This window comes from Coturnix japonica, chromosome 2 (genome assembly GCF_054131305.1).
Source record: "Coturnix japonica strain WE chromosome 2, WE-NBRP24, whole genome shotgun sequence".
Taxonomy (NCBI): domain Eukaryota; kingdom Metazoa; phylum Chordata; class Aves; order Galliformes; family Phasianidae; genus Coturnix; species Coturnix japonica.
The window spans coordinates 113915639-113940300 of NC_140664.1; the positions used below are offsets into that span (position 1 = coordinate 113915639).

Genomic DNA, 24662 nt, shown 5'->3' on the forward strand with positions numbered 1-24662 from the left:
TATTACAAAAAGCTCTTTGAACCATCCAGATTTGAGAAGAAAGCTGACATTATGTTTCTTTCCAAGGCTGTATCTGCTGAGACTGCACCCAGAATGTCCTCTGCTCAGAGTAACTGTTTTTACTGTTTTCAGTTTTTACTTCCAGCAAAATGACGATGAGCCTAATTGCTTATCTGAACTGATTTTGCTCATCCAGTCTACATACTGAGAGCAATATTTTTGTCAGTCCCTGAAGCGCTTTCCATGCTTCTGTACTGCAAAATATGGTGAGGCAGAAAACTTCCAGTTCTTTTCATTTTCTTGGGATTGCAGAAGAGCTGGAGGACTTGTCAAAGAAATTCTGCTGTTCTGGAAGGATGCTTGAGGACTAAGTTACGATGATGAGGAAAGTCTCCTGGGAAGAGAGACAGGTATGGCAGCCCTTCCCTGCTCTTCCTGCTGCCAACAGTATCTGTTTGGAGGAACTTGTTTCCAGTTTCTTCCCACTTGACCCCAGGTGTAAACTGCTTTCCTGTTGCCTGATTAGAGGAAAGGCTGCAGTAGGGGGAGTTAAAAGTAGAGATTCAGGCCTTATTCAGTGTGCAGTGGATTATCTGTGTCTCTTGGGACGGCAGTGCCTGCCCAACCCTATTTCCAGGGTGTTCCCAGTCACACCAGATACGTTCTAGAAAAGACCCAGGAGCACATTACTTTGCAGGAACAGGATGTTTTTGTTTGCCAATGAGTGGATTTAGAGACTGATCACATCTGAAAATCTTGGGCTTGACCTTGGGTTATGTATGTGTAATTTGTTGATGTATCCACACAATGTATGCACATTCATATTATTGATGTACAGAACATGTAGAGTTTGTGTGATTTGCATGCATCTTTTTCAGGATAAGATAAAAAAAAAGCATTGAGCTGTTGTAGCTATTCTTTCCTCTTGCACAAAACTTAAAATTCTGGTATTACTTCTTGATTGATTCCAGCTATGGCCAATTTGGCAAATAAAATGTAAAATTTTCCAGTTTTTTTAAGCAGGCCCATAGAGACTGTGTTGAGAAAGGAAATTGTATCTGGCAAGTTAAAGCTGCCTGGATCACCATTCTTTACTTCACTACAACATACACCCACAGAAACTTTGAACTCCACTGTATCCGAAGTTCCTACTGGCTTCATTTCCAAAGATTAAAAATATTTGTAATAAAAGAAATCATTGGACAGTGTTTTCCTCTGAGTTCTTAAATAAATGGTGTGACCTATTATTACCAGTTTCCAAAATTAATGGGTGAATCATAAGAAAGCATACTTTTTTGTTTGTTTATTTGTTTATAATTTGAAAATATTGGCCCTTCTTTTAAAAAATTTTTGTTTCCATTATTCACAACTTCATGTTTATAAATGTGGGAAACCTACTGGGAAAAGAAAGCTGCAGACACACATACAGATATCCCAAATCCAACCCCCACATTGCGATTTTCCTATTATTGCCTCACATCTGGAATGTGTAACTTGCAAACTCAACCATAACAAGAATTATGGTTGAACAAGTTAAAAAAGTTTGCATTTTGATGAGTAGAGGAGTAAAGTTCACCCTGATAAGGACTTTTTAAAATTCATTTAAAGCCACTTTTTTGTTTGTTTGCTTGTTTTGTTTTGTTTTCTCTCTGAAAAGAGAGAAAAGGAAGAAAATATATGTTAACTTTTATCCTAAACCCAGAAATTTAAAACTCTGCTAATGAGAGTGCAAGCTCACACAGCTGGCTTGTAATCACAACTGACTGTACTCCACATTGTCTTGCATGGGTATCCAGTACTTTTTCTTCTTCTTTTTCATCTGTACATTGCAGCTGGAACACAGTGGGTTTATTTCTTTTATTTCTCTTTTTTTGTTTATAGTTCGTAGCTCATGTTTTAGTGAATAGCGTCGTAAAGGGTAAGCTGAAAAAGATAATTGGATTGAAGGTTTCAGCTTTATCTACACTAGACATAACTCAGAATTTCTGAAATGATATTTTGGAGGGAGTAAAAAGTGAACAAAGTCAAAACAATATACTTTACCTTTCAATGCTGATAAAGCCTAAAATGATTATTCATTTCAAAGTAAACTGACATCATCATACACATTAACTTTTCATCTATCCTTGATATTGTTCACCTGAACTCAGTAAATATACTTCATGAATGATTTTCTTCTTTCATCATTTCTAGATTCATGATTAAGAATTACTGTATCTATGGAAACCTTTGTATACCTGATATGTATCTGAAATTGTGGTTATCAGTAGATTCTGTACAAATTAACAAAATGCAGATCACAAGAGTTGTCTAAATGTGAGTTTGCATTCCTATGAGCTGCCCAAGAACATATAAAAAGAGTGAATCTGCAGTTGCTCAATAACTTTTTATCTTCTTTAAATTCTACAGCTAAGCTCTGACTGAGTTGATAAACTTCATTGTATGATGATCTGAGCCTGATTCAGCAGTCATACAAGCTTTTTAAAGAACAATCAAGTGTATCCAAGTTCCATTTCCATAGTTCAAGTTACGGATGGAAAAATTACACAAATACTTGAAGAGATCATAACCACTAAGGCTATGATTCTGTTTTGAATACTAATGCTGCCATTTAGAGGCTTGAGTGTTGCCAGAAAGTTACTCCATCCTGCATGAGGAAAGAAATTGAAGATTTGTAGGCTGAAAGAACTCAAGTGAAAAGCTTGCTGAAGAAATGTAGAATGTCAGAATATTTTCACCATGATCCCCTAGGAAAAGTTTGTTAGGAAGTTATGATCCAATAAATCTGTGAAGATCTAGCGTGTTTCTGGATAATAGATATTAACCGAAAGGCTTGATTTCTTAATCTTTGGTGGTGATTATAATTGAGAAATACGATCAAGAAAAGTGAAAAAAAGAACGTGGATCAGCATCAAGCCATAGTGAGCACTGAGGGATACAGATGCATGACTTTATGACTGCAGATGAATAAGTTATTACAGATAAGATTTCCACAGCTACAGACTAATACTTCTATTAACTGATGATGAATTTACATGAGTTATTTGGTAAAGGAATTGAAAGATCTCTGACTACTGCAGCTATACTCATAACACATTATGCACACTTTTTCAGATGTGTGCAATGAAAGCATCATTTATGGAATAGTTTCCAAACAAGAGTAGGCTACCCTGAGAGCTTCAATTCTTCCACTTCCAAAGTGATTGGATCATTATGAGGAATGATTGAGCCATTCCATCTGCTCCTATTGTCTGTCTGTAAGAGAACACTGTAAAGTATGAGTGAACATAAGACTGCCATCTACACACTGGAATTATCTCATCACTGGAAAACACTGGCTATTCAGAACAAAGGTATTCAGAGTAAACAGCTCCCCTTATTCACAAACATTGTAACTTTTACAAAATATTTCCAGCTCATTAGCTTCTTCCTAAAGAAGTGCAATATATTCTATTAACCTGTCTCTTCCTTTCAGTAGCTCAAGTTCTAAATTTTTATTGTTTTACAAATTCACTGGTATATCTATCTATGGTATTTCTGTTTGTTTCCTTCTTTTCCATTTTAACTGTATAGAGATAGCTAATGATGAAATGAGGACAGAATTGGCTGTGCATGAAACTTGGTAAAAATGAATGTCATTACTCCCCTGGATGGTAAATGTTTGACAGCACAGCAAGCAATATGATTGATACAAATTTGAGATAATTTGATTTCCAGGTATTGAATCTACTAATCTGTCTGAGCACTAGTTTGTTCTCACAAAAATTAGATGCCATTGACAATACAGGCTATGCTTACCTTCCTGCTGCATTGCAGAAAAGGAGTCAAACTGACCATCTTCTTACATATACCACAGAGGATCTAGATTTCCCAGCTTAGTACAAACACATGCTGTTAGGATAGCAACAACAGCTTCGGCATTTCACCAGGCCAGTGCTGTATGTCCCCAGTAATCATAAAGCAAAACATCCTAAAAAAATTCCTTTTGTACTTTCTATATCAACTCTTTACTGACGGTAAATAAATAAATAAATAAAAATTGAAATTAAAAAAATAGTTTGTTGTGATAACGGAATTGTTTCTGTCACTTTCTTGTAAACTGTGAGAAGTGGCTGTCAGTTAGGAGGAAGACTGTACCTGTCTAGGATTTAATTCAAGATCACAGGGAAATAAATCTGAGTGGAAGGCAGAGAACATAGTTCCCTTGCTTCTTCTATGGATCTTTAAGTACATTACTAGCATCTAGATATCAATTTTGTCTCTAAAACCTGAAATCGAGTTCTGTAAGAGTACAGTAATGTAAGACTTTGGCAATAAAAACATCTGTTGGATCTCCAGTATTAGAAAACTGATGTCTCTAAATGTGCTAAAGCTGATTGAAGAACAAACCACATCTGTGCAGATGCACTGCAGAACACATCTGCCCAGCAGGTCCTGTGAGCAGTCCGACTCAATGCGTCAATTCAGGGTACAGATGATGTAGTCCTTTACCACGAACATGAGCCTTGTCATTAAAAAAACACTCAAAAATATTCAGATTAATAAGTAAGACTAAGAGAGGAAGTTTGTTTGCATGTATGGGTGGGAAATGCCATTTCATATTTTCTCTGTATTAACTCTTCAACCTTTAATACTGTCAGTTGACTTTTAACATGCAAAATGCCTACATGGTATTGTCAGGCGATCATGTTTGGTTGCTAGGAGACAAGAAATGCCTCTTCATTTATTTATTTATTTTTCCCAGTTTCCTAATCACTTTAAGCTCCATCTTGATTGTGAGCTGCCTCCAAAGATAGCAGCCCTGATTCCCTCTAATTGACTGCCCATTGCTTCCCCCAGCAATCTCACTGTTTTTGCCATCCATAACTACTTTATTGCTCTGGTACTCATCTGCTTTTTCCTTCAGCTGATGCAATTTATTAATCCAGCATGCTGCCAAGAATAGGCTTTTTGTTTGTTTGTTTGTTTTAGTCACTGTAACACTCAGTGTTCCAGGAAATGTATTCATAAGTTACAGATAATATTGTTACAATTGTTATCACCCTAGGTAGCCTTATCTAGCTGAAACAACATATGCATTTTGACATTCATGTAGGAAGTAAATTATTATTTTTTTTTACTTTAACATCGAGTGCCTTTTAGGATCTTTCATATAAAGTGATCTGAGTGCAAGATTTCAACTAATACTTTCTAACTAGATCAAATCCATAACATATTGATGATAAATTCAGTTTTTAATGAAGAAGCACTTATATTTTAGGAAGTGATAATAATTTCATTTGCATAAATAGATGTACAATATTAAAATACTTGTTTCATAATCATGCTTTAGTACAGCTTTTAGTATAAGACCTCAAATTTCTGCAGAATGCTATGAATGACTGGGGTGATTCTTGCTAGCAAGATAATTTACATGTTGTAATTAATCATGCTGTTGATGTTCTTAGTGCAGTTTCCCCTGAAAGTAATGTGTTTATTTTAAAATAGCACTGATTTTTAAAATGTTGGTATATTCAAATTTATCATGATCTTTTTGAAGAATTGGAGATAGTATTTTTTTTATAAAAACATCAACTGTCTCAAGCCTTACCTTAATTCTATCCATTACCTACTTAACCAAGTTATCTATTACTTACTGTCATCTATAAAGAAATGTAGACATGTTGGACTTAGTAAATAGTTAAAGTGGGTACTTTATGGATCTGCAGCCTCTCCTCTTATAGGATTTTCTTCGTAGCTCCCTCAGCAGTACTGAGGCCACACATAGCAAATACATGTTTGATGCTTATTTATAAAGGATTTGACCTATCCTTCTACCTCCTTCTTGCTGGTTCTCCCTTATGACCTCATCATTTCACTCAGTCAAGCATTGTAAAATTTTTTTTGTTTGTGGGAAGTACTTTAATGAGTATAATTTCCCCTGGTTGTGTTTTTGTTTGTTTGCTTGTTTGTTTGTTTTGTCATTGTCCTTCTAGTTACTATGGTAGAATTAGTTGCACAGATGTATTTTGAGATGAAAATTTTTCATGGTAGTAGTGTAAGGCTTTCTTAGCTGTCTCTTGGCTGTGACCTTTGACATCTTCACTCTCCTACTTCTGAAACCATTTCCTAACAGAACCCAGCAGATCTTGTCCATGATAGATTGTGACTCTGGGTTGCAGCTGGAGATCTCATCAGATGTGCAGCGCTCATTCATTAATCCAAAATAGTGGCCATAAGAAAATCTGACATGCACTTTTAAGTCTGGAAGTTCTGTTGTGCAGAAAACTAGTGTGGTAAATAGGCCCTGGTAAGATCCATATTTATAGATAGATACTCTCAAATTATCAATATCAACTAAAATTAAGTGTCAGAAATTAGGGAATGTAAGCTTTATCTGTGTAGTGACAGATAACTGTACTGCAGAAGTGTTTATCATTAGATAATGCATAATTACATACTTATAAAGAAGTATACAGAATAGAGAGTGTTTATGGACTCAAAATCTAACGTGTAGCTGTCTTGGTTTTAAATTTGTACAACTTTATCTTCTAAGGAGAAATCCAGTTAAGAAGTTGTAATCACCTAATCACCTTGTGTCCCTACCTGCATTTCTTTCTTATTTTACGTGCTTTTGTACTGATCTGCTAGATTAAAGATATATCAAATCTTGATAAATAGAGTAACAGAGTGGAATTTGAGAGCCAAAGAACTGTTCTTGTTCTTTGTCAAAAGTTTTACGTAACTGATTCTAGATCAGATTTTCCCTTGAGGGCGTTGATGAGGTAGGGCAAGGCTGTATTTTGGATAATCAGCAACATTGTACGAGCTGGAGCTGGCAGATTGCTCTTGCAGACCTGGAACTATAGCTTGGCTATTTTAGAGATCAGATTGAGGTCCAAAGAATGAAACTTAGGCTCCAAATTAGAGAATTTACTTGTATAGATCAGGGGTAAACATCTTAGGAAGAAAATAATAAAAAAACCAAAAACAATAAAAACAACTTGAAAAAATCAACATCAGAACATCGACATTTCTCAGTAATGAACTCAATGATGTTTTCTGATCTGACCTGGCATTAGTAATTGGTAGTTCAGTTTTTCTTTTCAGGATCCCCATCCATGTTTTAACAAAGCTAAGGAAAGAAACAGTATTTTTTATTTTTATTTTTTTTTTCTTTATGAAGTCTGTTTCTGTAGGAGACTTTTGCAGTACCAAATAAATAAATAAATAAATAAAATCTGGTTCTTTATGGTTGGTGATCATCTTGATTTATCTGAAAATTTGATGCAGATGTTTGTCATTCATGGTTCACTCGTTAAACTGCAATAAGACCACCCCACCTGTGCATGAGGTCATAAACCTTGGGTCATGAGGTTGTCAATTGATATGTAAGCTCCCAGGATCCATTCGACACCAAAAGTGTGAAATTATTATGAAACATATTTCCAAGAAAGTTTATTGCTGGTTTCCAAAGAGTGCCATTGTCTCATGGACTTTATTATCTTCAGTTGCTTTTGTCAGGTACTGAAACTCCGAAGAAATCTGAAAGGCTTCTGCACATACAGGCACTATTGAGGCATCAACAATTTGCAGACTTAAGCCTTATATTTAAAGTTGCCCGAGAGAAGAATGTTTTTTGTTTTGTTTTGTTTTGTTTTTCCTGGTACTGAAGTTATGTGCTTTTTTTTTTGTCTGTTGTACTTTTAAAAAGCAGATAGTGTTAGAAATACTTAAGAACTACTTAAAACTACATAAGCGTATAAGGCAAAATGCAGAAATAATGTGAAGCAGATCACTTTGCGAGCTAACATTTGTGATTTATTTATTTATTTATTTGTATATAATAAACTGACAATTGTAGAAATAATCATTTATTTTTATCCCTAAACTGGATTAAAATGAAGGATTCAAAGCAATTTTCAGAAAAAATGAGACTGTACATCGGAGTCCAAATATCTTTAAGCAGTTGAAAAAAAAAAATGCTTATCTTCATAGCATACTCACTCAGATTTTGTTTAAACATGAAATTGTGCCATCTGATTCCAGTCTTATCTGCTCACTTGATTTCTTTACTGGATGAAAAAGAGTTGAATTAGGTGTGAACAGAATGTTGTAGCCATACTATTCATTTAGAGCTTATGAGAATTCTGTGAGAAATGTGTTTGCTATGTATTTTCCCATTTTGAGTGTGTTTATCTGATCTAAGAGCCAAGTAGAATATTGATACCTTTGCAAATATGCTGGAAGAGTTATAGAAAAGAATGGAGTGGCTGGCAGAGAAAATGTTTGTGCTCCTTGTTTCTTTTAGCTTTTTACGTGTCTCTTTCTCTTGACGCTGAGACTGACTTTACATGTCCCTTTTGCTCTGCTGGGTGAAAACAATAGGTGAGTTAGTCCAGGTTAAATAACTTCATGAGAATGTGCAAGGGCAGAATAAAATTTACATAAATGAACATCTGTATGTACATTACACTAACATAATATGTAATCAGATGATCACATACTGATTATGGCTGTAATCCTTTAAAATAAACTCCATCAAACTATCTCTCAGTATGTTTTGCTGTAAAATAGGCTCTTGCAACTACATCTCTTGCGTTTAATACTTATTTTATTGTGCTGAAGTAGTGACATTTTATCAATTGATGTAATACATGGATAAATACTAACTTGTTTAGTATCATTCAGTAACTTATACAAATGTCGTTGAGACCCTACAGTGTGCAAAATAAAAGAAAGATCTCTAAATCCCTGTGATCTTGTTTGAACAAAACACTTGAAAATGCATATAAACACATCTCCATATGTAACATATGTAACAGGTTCCCAGTTAACAAGACCCTTGAGACAAAACTACCCACTTGACTTTCCTTTAAAAGAGACAGGGCCAACATACAGGGCATTTCTCTAAAGCTATGCTTTACCAGAACAGCAGAAACATGTATAAACTAGAACAAGAAAACTCTGAGCACAGGTATCCAAAAACACTGAAATGAAGCAGGCTGGAAAAGGATGTGAAAAGCCCATATAGTGCCTGCCAACTGCAGAATTATTCCAGATAATTCAACAACAGATTATTCCAGAATGGAGTGGTGCAACCCAAGGACATTCATAGTGACATCTCTGTGCAGTGTTTTCTGTGCCTCTGGGAAGGTCTCTTTCTCTCCACCACCTCAAAAGCTTGGCTTTGGCTATGCTCATTCATCCTGTTACTCTATTGCCCAGCCAGCAATATTTAAGTGCAATGTGCTTTGTACTGTCATGATAGGTGGCAGACAATTCAGTCAACCACCCATACCACAAACTGAAGAAAATGCTTGCATCTCCGCATAATCAGGATCAACAAAATGTGTAAAGTGCATTGTTAAAGCTGTTGATGAAATATGATTCACGCTGGGGATGTGTAGTATATTTCTAGCAGCAGTCAACAACTATGGATATTAGTAACTGAAGGAATCTAACATGTTTTATACCTACTTTAATAAGCCTACAGGAAGAGTGATAGTGATAATTAGAATGCTTTGTGTAGTTTTCTCTAAGACTCCTAATACATATGAATTGGAATTTAGCAATTAGACATTGAGCTTTATGCTGCTGCACCTGTAATTCCTGCAGAGTGGAATCAAAGCTCAGACAATTACCCCCAAAGATGATGACTTTTTAAATGTAAATATACATAAATGCAGAATTACCTATAATGGTATAATTCATAAGGTATCTGACAGGCACAGTTTACTCTGTCATGAATATCATTATGTGTGACATCAAATACAGTGAGAACACCCAGTTTGGAAAGTAAAGATGTGTTGAATGAATGAACTCTTGCATCCAGTCATAATAATGTTTTGTGTCGCTCTTTTTAAAACTATTTTTAATTAAATTAATTTAAACTATTTTAAAACTATTTTTAAACTGTTTCAGTGAATTATTAGAATTTTTATGGCATCAGAATATTCCTTGCAACTAGCAGTAAGTTTGCTTTCTTAACAGCAATTTACTTACACGGTCATGCAAGAGCCATTCTCACCTTATCTTGTGTTTAACTAAGATTTTTCTGTACAGTTTTGAAATAAATTAATTCCAGTTGAGATCTTAGACTTGTTAAACTTCTTGTACCTGTGAAATGACTTCCCAAATTTGTATTTATAGATTGAAATATGCCTCATCTTAGATGAAGGAAAGATTTGGACATGTTTGATGCAGTTGTAAATTAGTAATCTATGTGATTATAGGTTAGGCCTGGCCATAACTTTTCCTTCAAAATTTCATTATTATTATTATTATTATTATTTAATACAGGAAATATATTTTAATTTTAGATTTTTTTTAAAAAAATTTTTATTATTTTTATTTTTATTTTTTAATTTTTTTTGGTATCTAGTAGCATTTAGCCCCGAGAGGTTAAGGTTTTGGGGGCTTTGTTTTGTTTCTTTGGTGTGTGCGTGTGTTTTGTTTTGTTTTGCTTCACTCTTTCATTTTTTATATGGCTTGCTACATAATTTGTGCTGTAAAAGGCAAGACTTCTGTTACACCTACCAGTTTCTCTCCTGAGTAGGTAGCATTGTAAATTATTAAATACAACTACAGACAGTGTCATGATAACTTTAAATGTGATGGTGAAGTGAGAGCATTGATCTTATGTAATTTGAGTCTGAAAAATATGAACAGGTAAACTATTTGTAACTTCTTACAGCTGAATAGGAACATAAGTAATATTAGTAACAGAAAAAAGGCCATCTGGTCCAGCTTTCTTGAGCTTGTTTGATTGGTTGATTATAATCTCAACCACCTGCTTTTCTACTGAGCTCTACTTCACCAGTCCTACCCTATTCCAGAAACAAATGTATCTGTCTATTGTACACTTTTATAAATCTTTCCTTATAAGTTTGGTTATTCAGACCTTATGTGGTCTTATGGAACAGGAGGTCCCAAGTCTCAGAAGAGGCCGATGCTTCTAGATTCTGGATACTCAAAAACACACCAAAGTAAATGCTCCTGAATTAAGGGTTTGTAGTCAACGTTCAGGAAATGTATATTGATGATTATGAGAGTGGTGTGGTTAAAACTAGGTGAACATCTATGTAGTAATATGGTTGCCTTGAGCACTTAAAAAATATGTTTATTTTACTTTTACACTTAAAAACAGATCTATCTATCTATATACAATGTGTATGAGATCACCAACATCCTACTAAGGCATTTATTATTCTTTTTTTTCCTCATGTATTTATTTATTTATTTATTTCTGGATAGTACCATGTTTCTTGTAATTTGTCTTGGGAATAAGGAAAGCATTTAGTACTCATAAAATTCAGCTCTTTTTGCCAGAACCAGAGGGAAGTAAACATCAGCTCATGAAGCAATATTTTCTTTCTATAAAATAAGACACAGACATGTACTGTTCTGTCCCTGTCTTTTAATTCTTTTTTCGTTTTATTGAATATGTTACTTCTCAAATGCAGCAATTGAATTGGGAATATCATTTAAAGGAGATCAAAGAGACTTAAAAACCATTTAAACAATTTGGTCAGTTTCTTCAAAATAACACTTACATATATGGTTTTCCAGTTCTTTATAAGCGCATGTGAATCTACTGTACTGATGTGTTCCAGCAGCAATTGGAATATAAATAAAATTTGCTGGTGTTCATACCTTGTTGGTTTTTTTTATACCAGATGCTATAAATTATACCATTTCAATTGTCTGGGTCTTGATTCCATAATGTTATCTTTTAGCAATTCCTCCAGGATTTTGGCAAAGGATATTCTTAGCCTGGACTGACACAGTTGTACCGTGTCTCCCTCTGGTCACCATTCAGTGGTTGCAGAGTACTGGTGGGCTGAGCAACCAAAACCAAGACTTCATCTGTTGCTGGGGCCTTCCACCCCAGAATGTAAGTTAATTCTGAGATGAATATGGTGTGTTCATTCAACGTACAAGCTTTGAGAGCTCCCATGCTGGGTGTAGAGATAATTGGTACAGGCATGCATATAAAATATCTTATGAAATTATACATAAATACTTGCTGTTTGATATGTCTTAACACACTGTAAAAAAAAATGTACTTACAAGTATGTTTTCTATAAAAAAATCAACACTTTACAGATAAAGAGAGAGATTCTCTATTTCCCTATCCTCCCCCGCCAACTGTGGGAGGAGATTGGCTGTGGAGTAGCAAGATTTTTTTGGTAGACTAGAGTTACATTTGGCACAGCCTGCTTAAAGAGGCCAGCAGCAAGCTCTCATTTTGGGTCCGTAATTTTGGCTTGCAATGGATCTTAACCAGATATCTCCAAGCTGGAAAGAAAAAAAAAATAAAAATCTATTTTTATATTTAAAATAAAATATCCTATGCTTGGCAGATAATAATGACACTTTATAAAATAGAGGAGACTATTTTTCTTAGGCAGATCTGTTTCCTATATACAACTTTAGTGGTTGAGGTAAGTCTGCAGTTTTGTGTCTTGCACTTCATAGCTTTAATGCTTATTTTTGTGTTCTTGGAAAGAATAAAACACAGTAGATGAATACTGCATTGAACTACCAATCTCAGCTTGTTTTCATGGCTTAGAGCAAATAAGAAAATAGGAAAAGGATAAAAATTAATTAAATTACAGTGAAATATATTACTATGACATAATTAATTAGTTAAAAATCATTTCTGTCTCTGTAATCTGCTTCTTTCTGTTAGTTCAGCTACGAATTATCCAGACATTAAATGTAAATCTTAGAAGTAACAACAGCCAGAAGATGTGGCTGCAAAAACCAGTGAGCATGTAGGAGGAGTGCATTTTTACAGGTCAAGTGCTATATCTGTGCTTTCACAAATCAGTCTGAATTAGCCGCAGAGGAGCCTGTTCATATTCATGTTCTCCAACACCTCCAGACTCATCTGTTAGCTGCTGTTGTTGCCAGCTTTCATCTTAAACTCCTAGGCCTGGAATCTGGGTCTGCAGGGAGTGCTGAAGAAGGTTTGGCCCCACAGTTACCACTACCAAAACTTAAAGCAAACATTGGAATTGGCTGAACAAGAGAAGCTTCTATCAGTATGCTTTTACCAGTCTTCACCTAGTAATTATTTATTCGACTTCCTCTTTTCTAAAAATATTTTTATAAATAACACCTCTGACTCACAGTCGAATAAAACAGTATCATTAGCAGTGGACAACAAAGTATAAGGCCTTATTTAAGTGTAATTTATGCTTTTTTCTGAATCTGTCTAATTAAACTGCTGTAGCCCGAGGGATGGCTTCAACTTAAAGATGAGCCTGAATTTGTGTAGGACTAATTTAGATTTGTCTGCGTTCTGAGCTGAAGGGACAGATCAGGGTGTAGTGGGAAAGAAAAACTTGAGGATTGCATTCTGGTGTTAGAAGCACCCTCTAGGTAGTTCTAGCTGATGGACCTGGGGCTGGGCTTTACCAGACGGATCCTGGCTTGGATCCATATCAAAGCAAGCTTATTTTATCCTTTTTTACTTTTAAATTGAGGCTGCACGCTTTGACAAGTTGCCTGTGATTTGGTCTGTTTACCTATTTGTATGGCTTTCATGTTCTTCTTGTTCAGATGATAAATGGAAAAGGATGTTAAAATTTTAGCATCCTTTGTAGTGCCCAGAGCCAGTCTGTTCTATGACAGTAGCAAGAATAGGTAGCTATTTGATGCATGCAGAACATCTGTGTTCAGCTATGAATGGGAGCATAAGGTAAACAACGCTGAAAATGCACATTTCTTTTTCTATATGTCACATACACTACAAATAAACAATGAGTCTATCACTGCTAAATAAGCTTACACTATCTGTTACTCCAAGCATATATTAGCTCATTTGCTTTCTGAGAGAAACAATGTGAAACATTTATAAAACAAGCATAAAAATAAATATGAGTGGTCTAGATGCCTGAACTTGAGTTTGAAGTGTTAACAGTCCTTTGTTTTGAACTGCATAGTATATAATGAACCTGTATCAAAAGCTGTTAAAGCTGATGGACGTTTTTTAACTAAATTCAGTATGTTTTGGATCAGATCCATACAGAACACATGTGCATTGCCTAACATGTCTGCCTGGGTTTTTCTGTAGTTTGTAAATCCAAAAGCTGGTGGGAGTGAATATGTGCATACACTTTTTTTTTTTTTTTTTTTTTTTCTTTATACATATATATATATTTTTCCCTAGAATGTTTTAAATGCTGATTTAAGGGGTGTGGTGTATCTTGTATGTCCCCCAGGCTTCTCTGATATTCTCCGTAAATTTTAATGGATTCCTTTGCAAGTCTAATCTGCATTTCCATGTATCTGTCATTCAGGAACTTAGTTAATAAATCAATTAAAGCCCTGCAGGAGAGTACTCTGTAGAACTAATTCCACTTTTACACCAGAATAACCGCGCTGCATTATCAGTGTTCAGACTTACTTTTTCTGGCTCTGCAAAAATGAAGAACCAAATAAATAAATGCAGGAATGCAGCCTGCAAAGTAGAAGTTGAATGAAGCACTCATGGATATTTCTTTTTCAAAAGTCTGTTTTTGTCTGTGAGTTGGAGGACTTTAATTTCTTCCGGTTCATTCTTGTTTTCTTTATTTTCTTTTTCTTTTCTTTTCTTCCTTTTTTTTTAAAATATATTTCCCTTGCATTTTTTTTAATGTATTGTTCTGAGGGGCAAAAAGTAGGATTAATGTGGCTAAATTAGTATCAGTTATTGTTTTCTTCCTTATATCCTGCAGCTTTATTTTTCTGTAGCATATGTAAGTTTCGAGTTTTGAACATTGTGGGAAAAGGTTTCACTGGCATCCATTCTTGCCATTAAAGTGCTTCCCATCTGAATATTGCCTGCCAAAGTATGTGGTATCCTGTGGAGCAGGAGGATGAGGACATAGATTGCAATGAAGCTGAACAGTTTGCACTTCCTAACAGTGACACCAGACATCAATCTTGTGTAGAGACAGCCCCCAGAATGCAGGAGAATAAGAACTCTCTCATTCTCTCTCTCTCTCTCTCTCTCTCTCTTTCTCAAAAAAAAAAAAAAAAAAAAAAAAGGTTTTCCTTTTTATTGTTTTTTTTTCTTTCATTTTCCCCATTTCATTCCAGCAGTTTCTTTCTAAGATCCTCCAGGATGAATATATTCACAAATTGCTGACATTTCAGTGGCAAAGAGATTTCAGAAAAAAATCTTATTAACATTTGTAAGAAATTTGAGAAGTAAAATATGTATCTATAGGCTCTCTGAAATAACTGTGTTTTGTTGGTTTTTTTTTTAAGAACTAACTTAGTTTCAGTACTTTTAATCGTCGAACTAAAGAGTAAAGTGATGATTTGGTCACAGCTAATGTGTTTCACACATTTATACCACAGTTTGACATCATTATTCAGCAACACCAAGTTATATTATACAGGCTGGCAAATATTCAGATCTAAGGATTGCCAGTGCTGCAACCAGCCATATTTGGAAAAGCTTGACTCAAGTCTGCAGCTTGTATGAATTGACATAGCTCTATAGAAGTCATTTTGCACCAGCTTCTCCTTTACACAGGAATTTATTGCAGGTTTTAATTGTAATATATATAAATCTAGTTTAACAGAATGATTTGTGATTCGGTGATTAGTGAGCCATATGCTCCTCTTCATAGTATTTTTTAATTATTATTTATTTATTTTTATTTTTTTTTAAAGGTGTGGAAAGAGCTAAGTGCTGCAGAAACTTACTGCAGCAGTGAGTTATGAAAGTTAATATATATCATGTCACGCTGTTCAATTGGGAGGTTGTGAGAGTGTCAGGTGGGCAAGCATCACTATAACCAGTAGGAACTTCCACTGAAGAATGGGTAACCAAAGGATTTGGCCAAATAGTGCACATATGCTGGGAAATGTGGTATGTCTTGGGACTGTGTTCACAAACTGGATTTTATTCTAGTTATCTTTTAAGGTTCTGCGACTCTGGTTATTTATTATTTGGTAATAATCAGAGCTGTTTTCAGACTATTACATGAAAAGAATCTATTATGAAAGCCAGTGCAGACAGTAAATGGCCTCACTTCTTACAACCATGAAAGAGACAAGGAACTGTCTAACAGTTGCTGCCTTCACAATTCCTTGAGGTACAAAGATACAGCTTGAAATGTCTAACAGTTGCTACCATCATGATTCCTCAGAGTACAAAGACACAACATTTTGCAACAGAGATCACTCAGAACTCATGCAAACAAAACTGCTACAATGCTGGTCCAAGCAACTGGAGAGCTGGCTCTAGGAACGTGTGAGAAACAGGCTGCTCAGGCAAGTCGGTATAAGAAATTTTGAGGGAGATGCAGCAGTGGGATAAAATTATGAATGAAGTCAGAGACTGAGTCAATGTGAATTAATTTCTGAATCCTTACTTAGTAATTCCTTGTGGTTTTCCATGGTATTTGTGGAGAGAGACCATTCAATTCTCAGGAATTGTATGAAGGAATTGTATGAATTGTATGTCTCAGGAACTGTATGAAGGACTTCATTCTGGCTGTGGATTAGGACTGACCTGCTGTAATGAGATTAGTTGTATTTGTATTGATATAACTGTGTTGCAGGAATTGTGATTCATGGAGCTTAGCTTCTGAGGGAACTACTCTTATAAGAAAAAAAAAAAAGAGGAAGTCCTGGGGAGCACCGGGGCTTTCTCTTCATGTTTTTCCATTGGTGTCCTGTTCTTATGGAATAACACAGGGCATCTATTGGTTGAGTGGGCCATTGTTTTTGACCTGGCCAAGCTCTGCTTTTCTAACCATGTTATGTCTTAAATACTTTACAGATTCAGAAGTGCACGGAAGTATACTTTAGTCCTTACAGATTTTTGCTATGTGGGGATATAATCTAGCCCATTGTTTGTTCTGGGTAGCATATGTAATACTTTGGCTTGTCCTGGGTCTTCCCACGTTTCCCTAGACCATTCTGCATATTAAGTTTTGCAGATCTTATTGTAGATTTTTGTGTGGGAGCAGTTTTGTGTTTTCAACTGGTATGGCAGAAGATCAAACAGCAGATTTTGGCATGTGCACAGATTCTGGAGGCAGGTTTTGTAGAAGGTTGCTCCAATTTTTGTCTTGTAAGGCATGGGAGCATACACCATGTATTACTTGATTATAAGTTAGCCCACTCAGTAAATAGTTTGCTGACCACATAGAGTAATTCAAGAAGAGAGCTGAAAAACAGATAATACTAAACAAAGCACAGAAAAAACACATCTAGTATCACGGAAAGTTCAGTGCCTAGAGAGATTTCCTAACAAAGTTGCTGGATTACAACTAAGTATATTTCAGAATTACTTGTTGTAACATTATTTTTCCTTTGAGACTGCTTATATGACATGAAGCATTGTCTATGCTGTAGTTACCTGAGCACTGCAACACTCAATTGCAAAATGACCAAAGAGTAATAGATTGAGACTTGTAGGGGTGCTACTGATTTGTTCACTTAAACTACTGAGATAGATTCTAGAAACAAAGACTAAATTAGTCTGGTTCTCCTAACCAGCAGTGAACTTTCCAACCTGAGTGATTCTATGATAGGTAGGTGATTTCCAATAAAAATGTGCAGAAGAGGAAAGTTCAGAAAATTTTCAAAGCTATTCAATAAATCGTTGTCTAACTCATGACTCAATCACAGTTCTACTCATAGTTAGTCTTTTGATTCTTAGGTGTGACTATCCTAAGAACACAAACTATTAATCCCTGTAGCCAAGGCCAGAAAATCTTACTAAAATGGCTTATTGAAAAAACAAAATGAGATAAGCATTTCCCTGTATGCAGGCTTCTTTGTGTGTGGCATGTGGTATAGTCTTCCAGATATGTCCTTGGATCTAATCTTGTTCTCATTAAGCCCGTACAGCCCAATGCTTACATTAACGTAGCTGAGGGAAGAATTTGTTCCTATGAAAATTAAATTCATGATATGAAGGAAGCGGAGGCTTTTGGCATACAACATATCTTACAATATTTATTGAACATTTAAATGAAAAGCATAAAGCAAAGTTGGGTCAGAAGAGTAAAGAGGAACCACACCACAACAGACTTAATAAGAGTCAGGTATAGGTAATATGTAATTTTGAAATAGAGGTGATGATTAATGACTCAGTATATGCCTAATGGGGTAAGGGTCTCCTTTACCAATGTGAATTTCTTTGTCTTCCTTTTAATGAGTGGAGATCAGATGCCCTATTTGGATATAGGGAAGATGACCACAATGTCTTGCTTCTGAAGTTATTATTGTTTTATATGTTAGTGTTACTGTACTATCATTGTACAGGATTGATGGATATTTTCACATGTCACTTAGTATAAATCCTGAAATATTCAGCATGTAATACAATGAGAGAATGAATGGTGCCATCTAGATAGATGAGAAGGGAACGGAAATTGGTACTATGTTTTGTGGATGATGGACAGTTTATCATCAGGTCGTCAGTTTTCTCTCTAGCTTGTCAAGTCTACATGAAGTTAGACTTGCAACTGCTAAAGTAATTGGGCGAGAAATTTGGTTCCTAATCATAGTCCTAAAGGAAAATGAAAATCTGGGTGTTTTTTTGTTTTGTTTTGTTTTGTTTTTTACCATTAGTCCAATATTTTCTATTGACAAAAAAAATAAATAAATTAGAGACTGAGGGAACTGAATAGGAGAGAAAGAGGCTTTGGAGGACCCTAAATATAGCTCTGCATCACTGATGAATCATTGGCTACCAAGATGCTGAAGTCAGGTTTTTTGTATGATGGGAGGACAAGAGTTGTTGGATATAAAAAGAAATTCTGACAGGATATAAGGAATTACTTTTCCACCATGAGAACATTCAGGCCTCATGTAATGGGTGATGGTGAATTTACATAGTTTCTGTCTTAGGAGTTTTCCAAGGCTTAGTTGACCCTCAGAAACCTGGTAGTTGTTTCTGGTGGCAGCATGTTAGACTAGAATTCACCTCTCATCTTTTCCAACCTGAATTATCCTGTGCTTCTATGGCGTTCACTCTCCTCAATGAAAAAGAGCGATTTTGTGCATATGAGTATTTCAGTTATGTAATTTTCTTTTATTTTATATTCTATTATTTTAGAAAGCATCATCAAAAATTTCTTTAGAGCATTAGGTGGCAGTTCTTTTGCCTATTTTTTTTTTTTTTTTTTTTTTTTTTACTACTTGTGGCTTCACTGGTGACTGTTAACTGGTAACTGGTGGTACAAAACATGATCATACCCCAAATTTTCTTTAAAAATAAACACACACACACATACACAAAAGAAAAACCTACAACTGCATCTCACTTATATTTTTGTCCATTACCTAATTATAAACATTAGAAAGTACATGTGAGATGGTCTTTAATAATTTCATTCTCTTTCAAAGAACTTTTTTTCATTTTGCTTCATGCAATCATCATTACATATGAATGAGAAAATAATACCACAACCATTTTGCAAGGGGTCTATCCTTTATGTAGACACGTACTTCCCTGTTTTGTGTAGTTAATGTGCAATCAGCTGTATTCTTTAATGAGTGCTTGATGTGTTTCTTACATTTGTGAGATGTCTTTTAGCTGCAATTGTGGTAATATTTTTAGTGTGCTAATGGTTACAGATTAGGTTTTGGGGTGATCCATTTCACACTGATTCATGACATGTTCTTCTCTTTTAAACAGAAGTAATGGATAATCAGTTTCCTTATGCTAGTGCTGGGGACAGAAATTATTTTGGATCAGGGAATTTAGCACAGATGGTGACAATGATGTCAGCAAGAGGAGACTTTAGCAGGAAGATTTAATTCTCTTAACTGTAGCAGAAAAAGTCTAAAATAGTGTTAGTGGTTAAATTACTTTTGACGTAATATTTTGTTTATGTCCCTAATATTCTTGTGGTATTTTTTTGAGTGATAGATCATTTAGGCTGACTTGCAGATCTGAAAGATTAACATTTTACCAATATTCAGTTACCTTGTTTTATACCGTCGTTAGTGTAAGAGGCAGTTTAACTGAAAAATGAACGTTAATAAAATGTCTTTTTAGTAATTCGTTTTGAAAGCCATTTGACCTTAACGAGAATGAAAGTAGACTGTAAAAATCATCATAGATTCTCTTCCTTGAACTTTTCACAATGCAGAAAAATGACTGAGGGAAAGAAGCAAGATCCAGTTACTGTACCCTGTTTGTACAGCTGTACTTCATTGAGTGGAGGCTTGTGTTACACACAGTTTGTGATAGGAAGTAAATGCTTTTAAAACAACTAAGGAGACAGGTCTTTAACCTCCACCTTTTCAGATGCTTTGTTCACTCATTCAGCTTCTGTTGAGGTCTTGGGAAACATTTAAATACAAATTATTATTGAGTACTGAAGCTCACCTGAATAATTCATCTCCTAGTGAGCTCATTAGGCACAAGTGAGTCAAGATGGTTTGTTAGTGTTATTTTTGTGTATATATACATACATACACACACACACACATATATATATATGATATTATATAATATATATGATATAATATATTATATAATATATTATACATAATATTATTATGTATTATATATATATATATAATTTTTTCTTGAAAGAGAAAGAGATCGCTAATTCTTGATACAGTGAACCTTTTGCTGCTTCAGGAAGAAATGCCTTTAAAGAAGTAATAATATTCAGGTTGAATCTTAAGTTAGTTTTATGATAAGTGAACCTACAGTTTCAATTCAACAATGGTATGGATTTTCAGTGACTTGGAAAATGTGCAGAAATGGTGTTGTTGTGCAGTCTGTCCATCAAATCTATCAAAATCCATTACATTTTAAAATCTCATCATAAAACATATAAGTCTGTTATTTCCTGTTTCAAGACCATTTCAAGTCCATTGAAATATTTAAGGCACCTTAAGATTCTTTTTTTTTTTTTTTTTGGCATTACTTCATATTGCAAACAGATTTTAATCAACAGACCTGAACTATTGAGTGAAGCTTGACACTAGATAATTTTTTAAATACACATTATAAGATCAAATGGTATTATAATATCTGCCAGTGGCACTTCTCTGATATCTTGGGTGCCACACAGCTGATGGAGAGCTAGTTAACTTGTAAATTGTGTAATCTGCTGAGGATGTGAGTATGCTTAATCCCTTGGGATGTATATGACTCTGAGTTAGTTTTTGTGCTAAATAGGCATTATTTGATCTACATTAGCCACCCACTTTCTCATTTTGTTGTGATTAAGGTCTTCTTCTTTCTTTGTATCTTTGTATCTGATTGCCATGAGTATTTCTGGCTTTCTTTTCTGTTTGATAGCCTCCCACTTAAGACTGTTTAGATATCAGTGTTCATTGTGAAGAGAGCATACAAATTTGCACTAAGTAAGAAAATGCCTTGAAATGCAAAGAGGATTTTGAAATATTCCTCTTCACTGTAGTACAACAGAGGTGTCACACTTTCAGAAAAAAAAACAAAAACAAAAACAAACAAACAAAAAACACAGGACACTGGTTTTGTCCTTATTCCAGAAACTTTTTTGAATTGTAACACAAGAGAACAACTGCTGTCTTTTGACTGATTCCAGAATTTCCAACACTTTCCAGCAAGAAACCATTTGTTTTTCCATTTGTGTAAAAAGAGTGGGCAGGCAATGGTGTTTTGTGGTCTGTGGTACAAGTGGATTTACATGCTCCAGAAAAGCATAAGAATAACAGCAGATGCTGGCTAAGTTGTTTAAATATGAAGCATAAGATTTCTGGAACATTTTGTGTCTCCTTCTAGTGTTGAATTATAACTTCACTAAACAATGAAAGCTTTAAGACACAGTCAGTCCTTGTCCCTGTTAACCCCACAGAGCTCCTAATGAATCACATGTTATCAGGAGACTTAGCTCAGGCTTTCTAACTGTTAAGCTCTCTTCTCATATCTCTTGCTGTCCCTCCAGTGATGACATTAGTTCCTACTATAGTCTCTCACTCTCATTGACACAAAAGTTACACTGACTTGTATCTGCTTATTGACATTTAACCCATCCTACCGAAACTCAGCTCTGGACAATAGTTTTTGTTACCTGCTATGGCATGTTACACTATGTTACAATAAAATGTGTAAATTGGAGGATTAGTTTTATTTAGCTGAAGAAAAAAAGGCCAAGAGAAACAAGAGTTACTTTATTCACTGGCACATGCGTCATTAGAAATTATCTGTTTTGCAGAGGTTAATATACTGTGGGCAGCGCACCAGGTACATCATAGTTCTGAAGATTACAACTTGTTCACAGCCCTGAGACAATCCTTTCTGCAGAGATACACCTCCTGGGTAAGTTACACAAGATTTGACAAATAATATCGTCATGATTTAGTGGAAGTGAAAATGCAATATTTATTTCCTTTCAAAGGAAAACATTAATTATTTAAGATATTTGGCTCTGAAAAGCAGAGGAGATGAAACTGAAGAATCTGAAAGTCATCAACTTTAAAAGTACATTCATTGATGATTTTAAAGCAAACTTGCAAAAAGATAAAGTAATTAAGAAGGTTAATTATTTTAAATATATTCATAATTTCCCAAGTAAAAGAGCATAGCTTTCTATTTAGTTATTCATGCATAAGTACAGGAAAAGTTCAGAGTATAATATAACTACTCAAAAATTTGTCTTTGTAGCTGAAGGGAGTGGAGAAAAAACAAGTAAAGATTACTTTGGACATGTAAGCAGATTTATTTGTTTCTGCTAATGACATATGTGTCAGTGCTTAAGTAAGTCAAAGAAGTATGCCACCACTTTTCCCTAGTTTTGTTTCAGAAAAAAACACTGAGCTGTGCGCACATCAAATAGAAAATAAGATTATTACTCATTTACAGATTTAAAAACATATTTTCAGATACATTCATTTTTGTTTCTTTCCTTTTTTGATATTATAACTTCAGAATTTGAAATATCTGCATTAGATATTAAAGTAATTTTAAATATATTTTTATATGCATATATATATGTATATATATAATGCATATATATAAAATGAATAAAAGCTCTGCTCCAGTGAGGTGTAATACACGTGGGTGGAAGAAACTCACAGACCTCTGGCTTCTCTCTGACTATTCTATGAACAACTGGATTTATGCTCGCATAACTGAACGTGGATTTAGCCTGCTGTTCATGACTTTGTCAAAAGCATAACATGAGATTAGTTAAAGCAGCAGGTTCCAAAAAAAGAAAAAAATCCAGGTTTTTCAGGAACTTGAGAAAGGGATACTATTTCTGAGATTTCTCTTAAATTCTTTCCTATAAATTCTTAATTTTATTCATAAAATAGTCATCTGATGTAAGCAGCAGTGCCTCAACTTTAAATGGCCATAATGAACAATAGTGGAAATATCTCTGTCACAGCTCTGCTTCCTGTATAAATATGGCCATGTTAAAGATTTAACCTTTGAACATATACCCATTGGGACCATATGTTCAAATGCTTAACAAAAACAATAATTCAAAAGAGACAAAAAGCCTGTGTGTGTACACATGGGTGTGTGTATGAGCACTTTGTCTGCTTGCTTGGTTCTGAGGATGATGCCTCTGAGAGCACAAAATATTCAGGGAGGCCAACATGTCTGGTTTTCTTAGGTCCTGGAGATGATCCTCAGGACCACACTGGTATCACTGGGCAAATTACATGCTCATTTAACATTGATTTGCTTTGAGCAAAGGGAAAACAGTGTAGAAATCCACTTGTGTGCCATGTTTTTTCAACCAAATGTTTGATATTAACCAAAGTGTTTTCTTGATGTAAATATGAGGATTTTCCTCCCCCCAGAACTTTTGAGAGGTGGGATGATTTTCTTTCTCCAAAGCCTTAATGTGCATGAACACAATTGCTGCTAATTCTTGCACTTCTATTATTTTTGAACTGACAGACTTTCCCAGAACCCCATGGATGTATCTGCTTAGAAGCTGAAACTCAGTGAAATCTTTAGTTAATCTTTGAGAGTGGTCTGATGTCACTAAAATGGTACTGTTGAATGCAGTTTCCATCTAGTTTTGTGGGTGCTGTGTGAAAGTTGCGGTGGATGTTGTGGGATTGTGAGACTTTTCTGTTGCCAGATCTGTATGTGTTTTAAGTTAAAAACTGTATGATAAATAAATCAGCATATCGATCTGTGTGGGTTGTGCTTGGGCTGATTGAAAAGAGGTGAAATGAAAAAGAAAAATGTGCTTTAAGTACAATCAATAGTGTGAGCTGTACTGACCTTGAAACTGAATTTTGCTTCAAATCACTTCCACACAATGCATTTCCATTCATCCAGTGGAGAGGCTGTGGAGAAGCAGACCTACTTTTAGACTGAGAAGTAATTTTGAAGCTTATCTGCAGTGAAGAAGATGGAAAGAATGTATGTTAATTTTAAGAAGATATCAGCAAGATAATGTTGTATACATTTTTTTGCAACTGATAAAATGCTTAGTAAAAGTGCAGTTGTGAAAGGAGAATGCACCATATGCACCATGAATAGATGTGGCTTAATTCTTTGAGAACCAGTTTTTAACTTTTTTCAAGAGTAAGACTTAATTTCAAATTTATCTAAAGCTATTGAGTTAATTTAGATGTAAAGGTTTGAATTCTACCTGCTGCTTTAAAAGTGGTGGAAATGCCTGTATATTATTTTAGAAGGGAAACAGGTAACTCTTTGTTCCAGCACAGAATCTCCATTTCCTGATGAATCCTCACAA

At 34.9% G+C, this 24662-nt stretch overlaps 1 protein-coding gene across 5 annotated transcripts in view; it reads left to right on the plus strand.

The window, feature by feature from the left end:
* Positions 1 to 24662, plus strand: part of AGMO (alkylglycerol monooxygenase) — a 171886-nt gene that overhangs the window by 50132 nt on the left and 97092 nt on the right. For all 5 annotated transcript variants that reach the window (XM_015853865.3, XM_085538540.1, XM_085538537.1 and 2 more), the window contains exon 4: positions 22158 to 22261. In XM_015853865.3, the coding sequence (XP_015709351.1) occupies positions 22158 to 22261 (104 nt within the window). The remainder of the gene's footprint in view (positions 1 to 22157; positions 22262 to 24662) is intronic.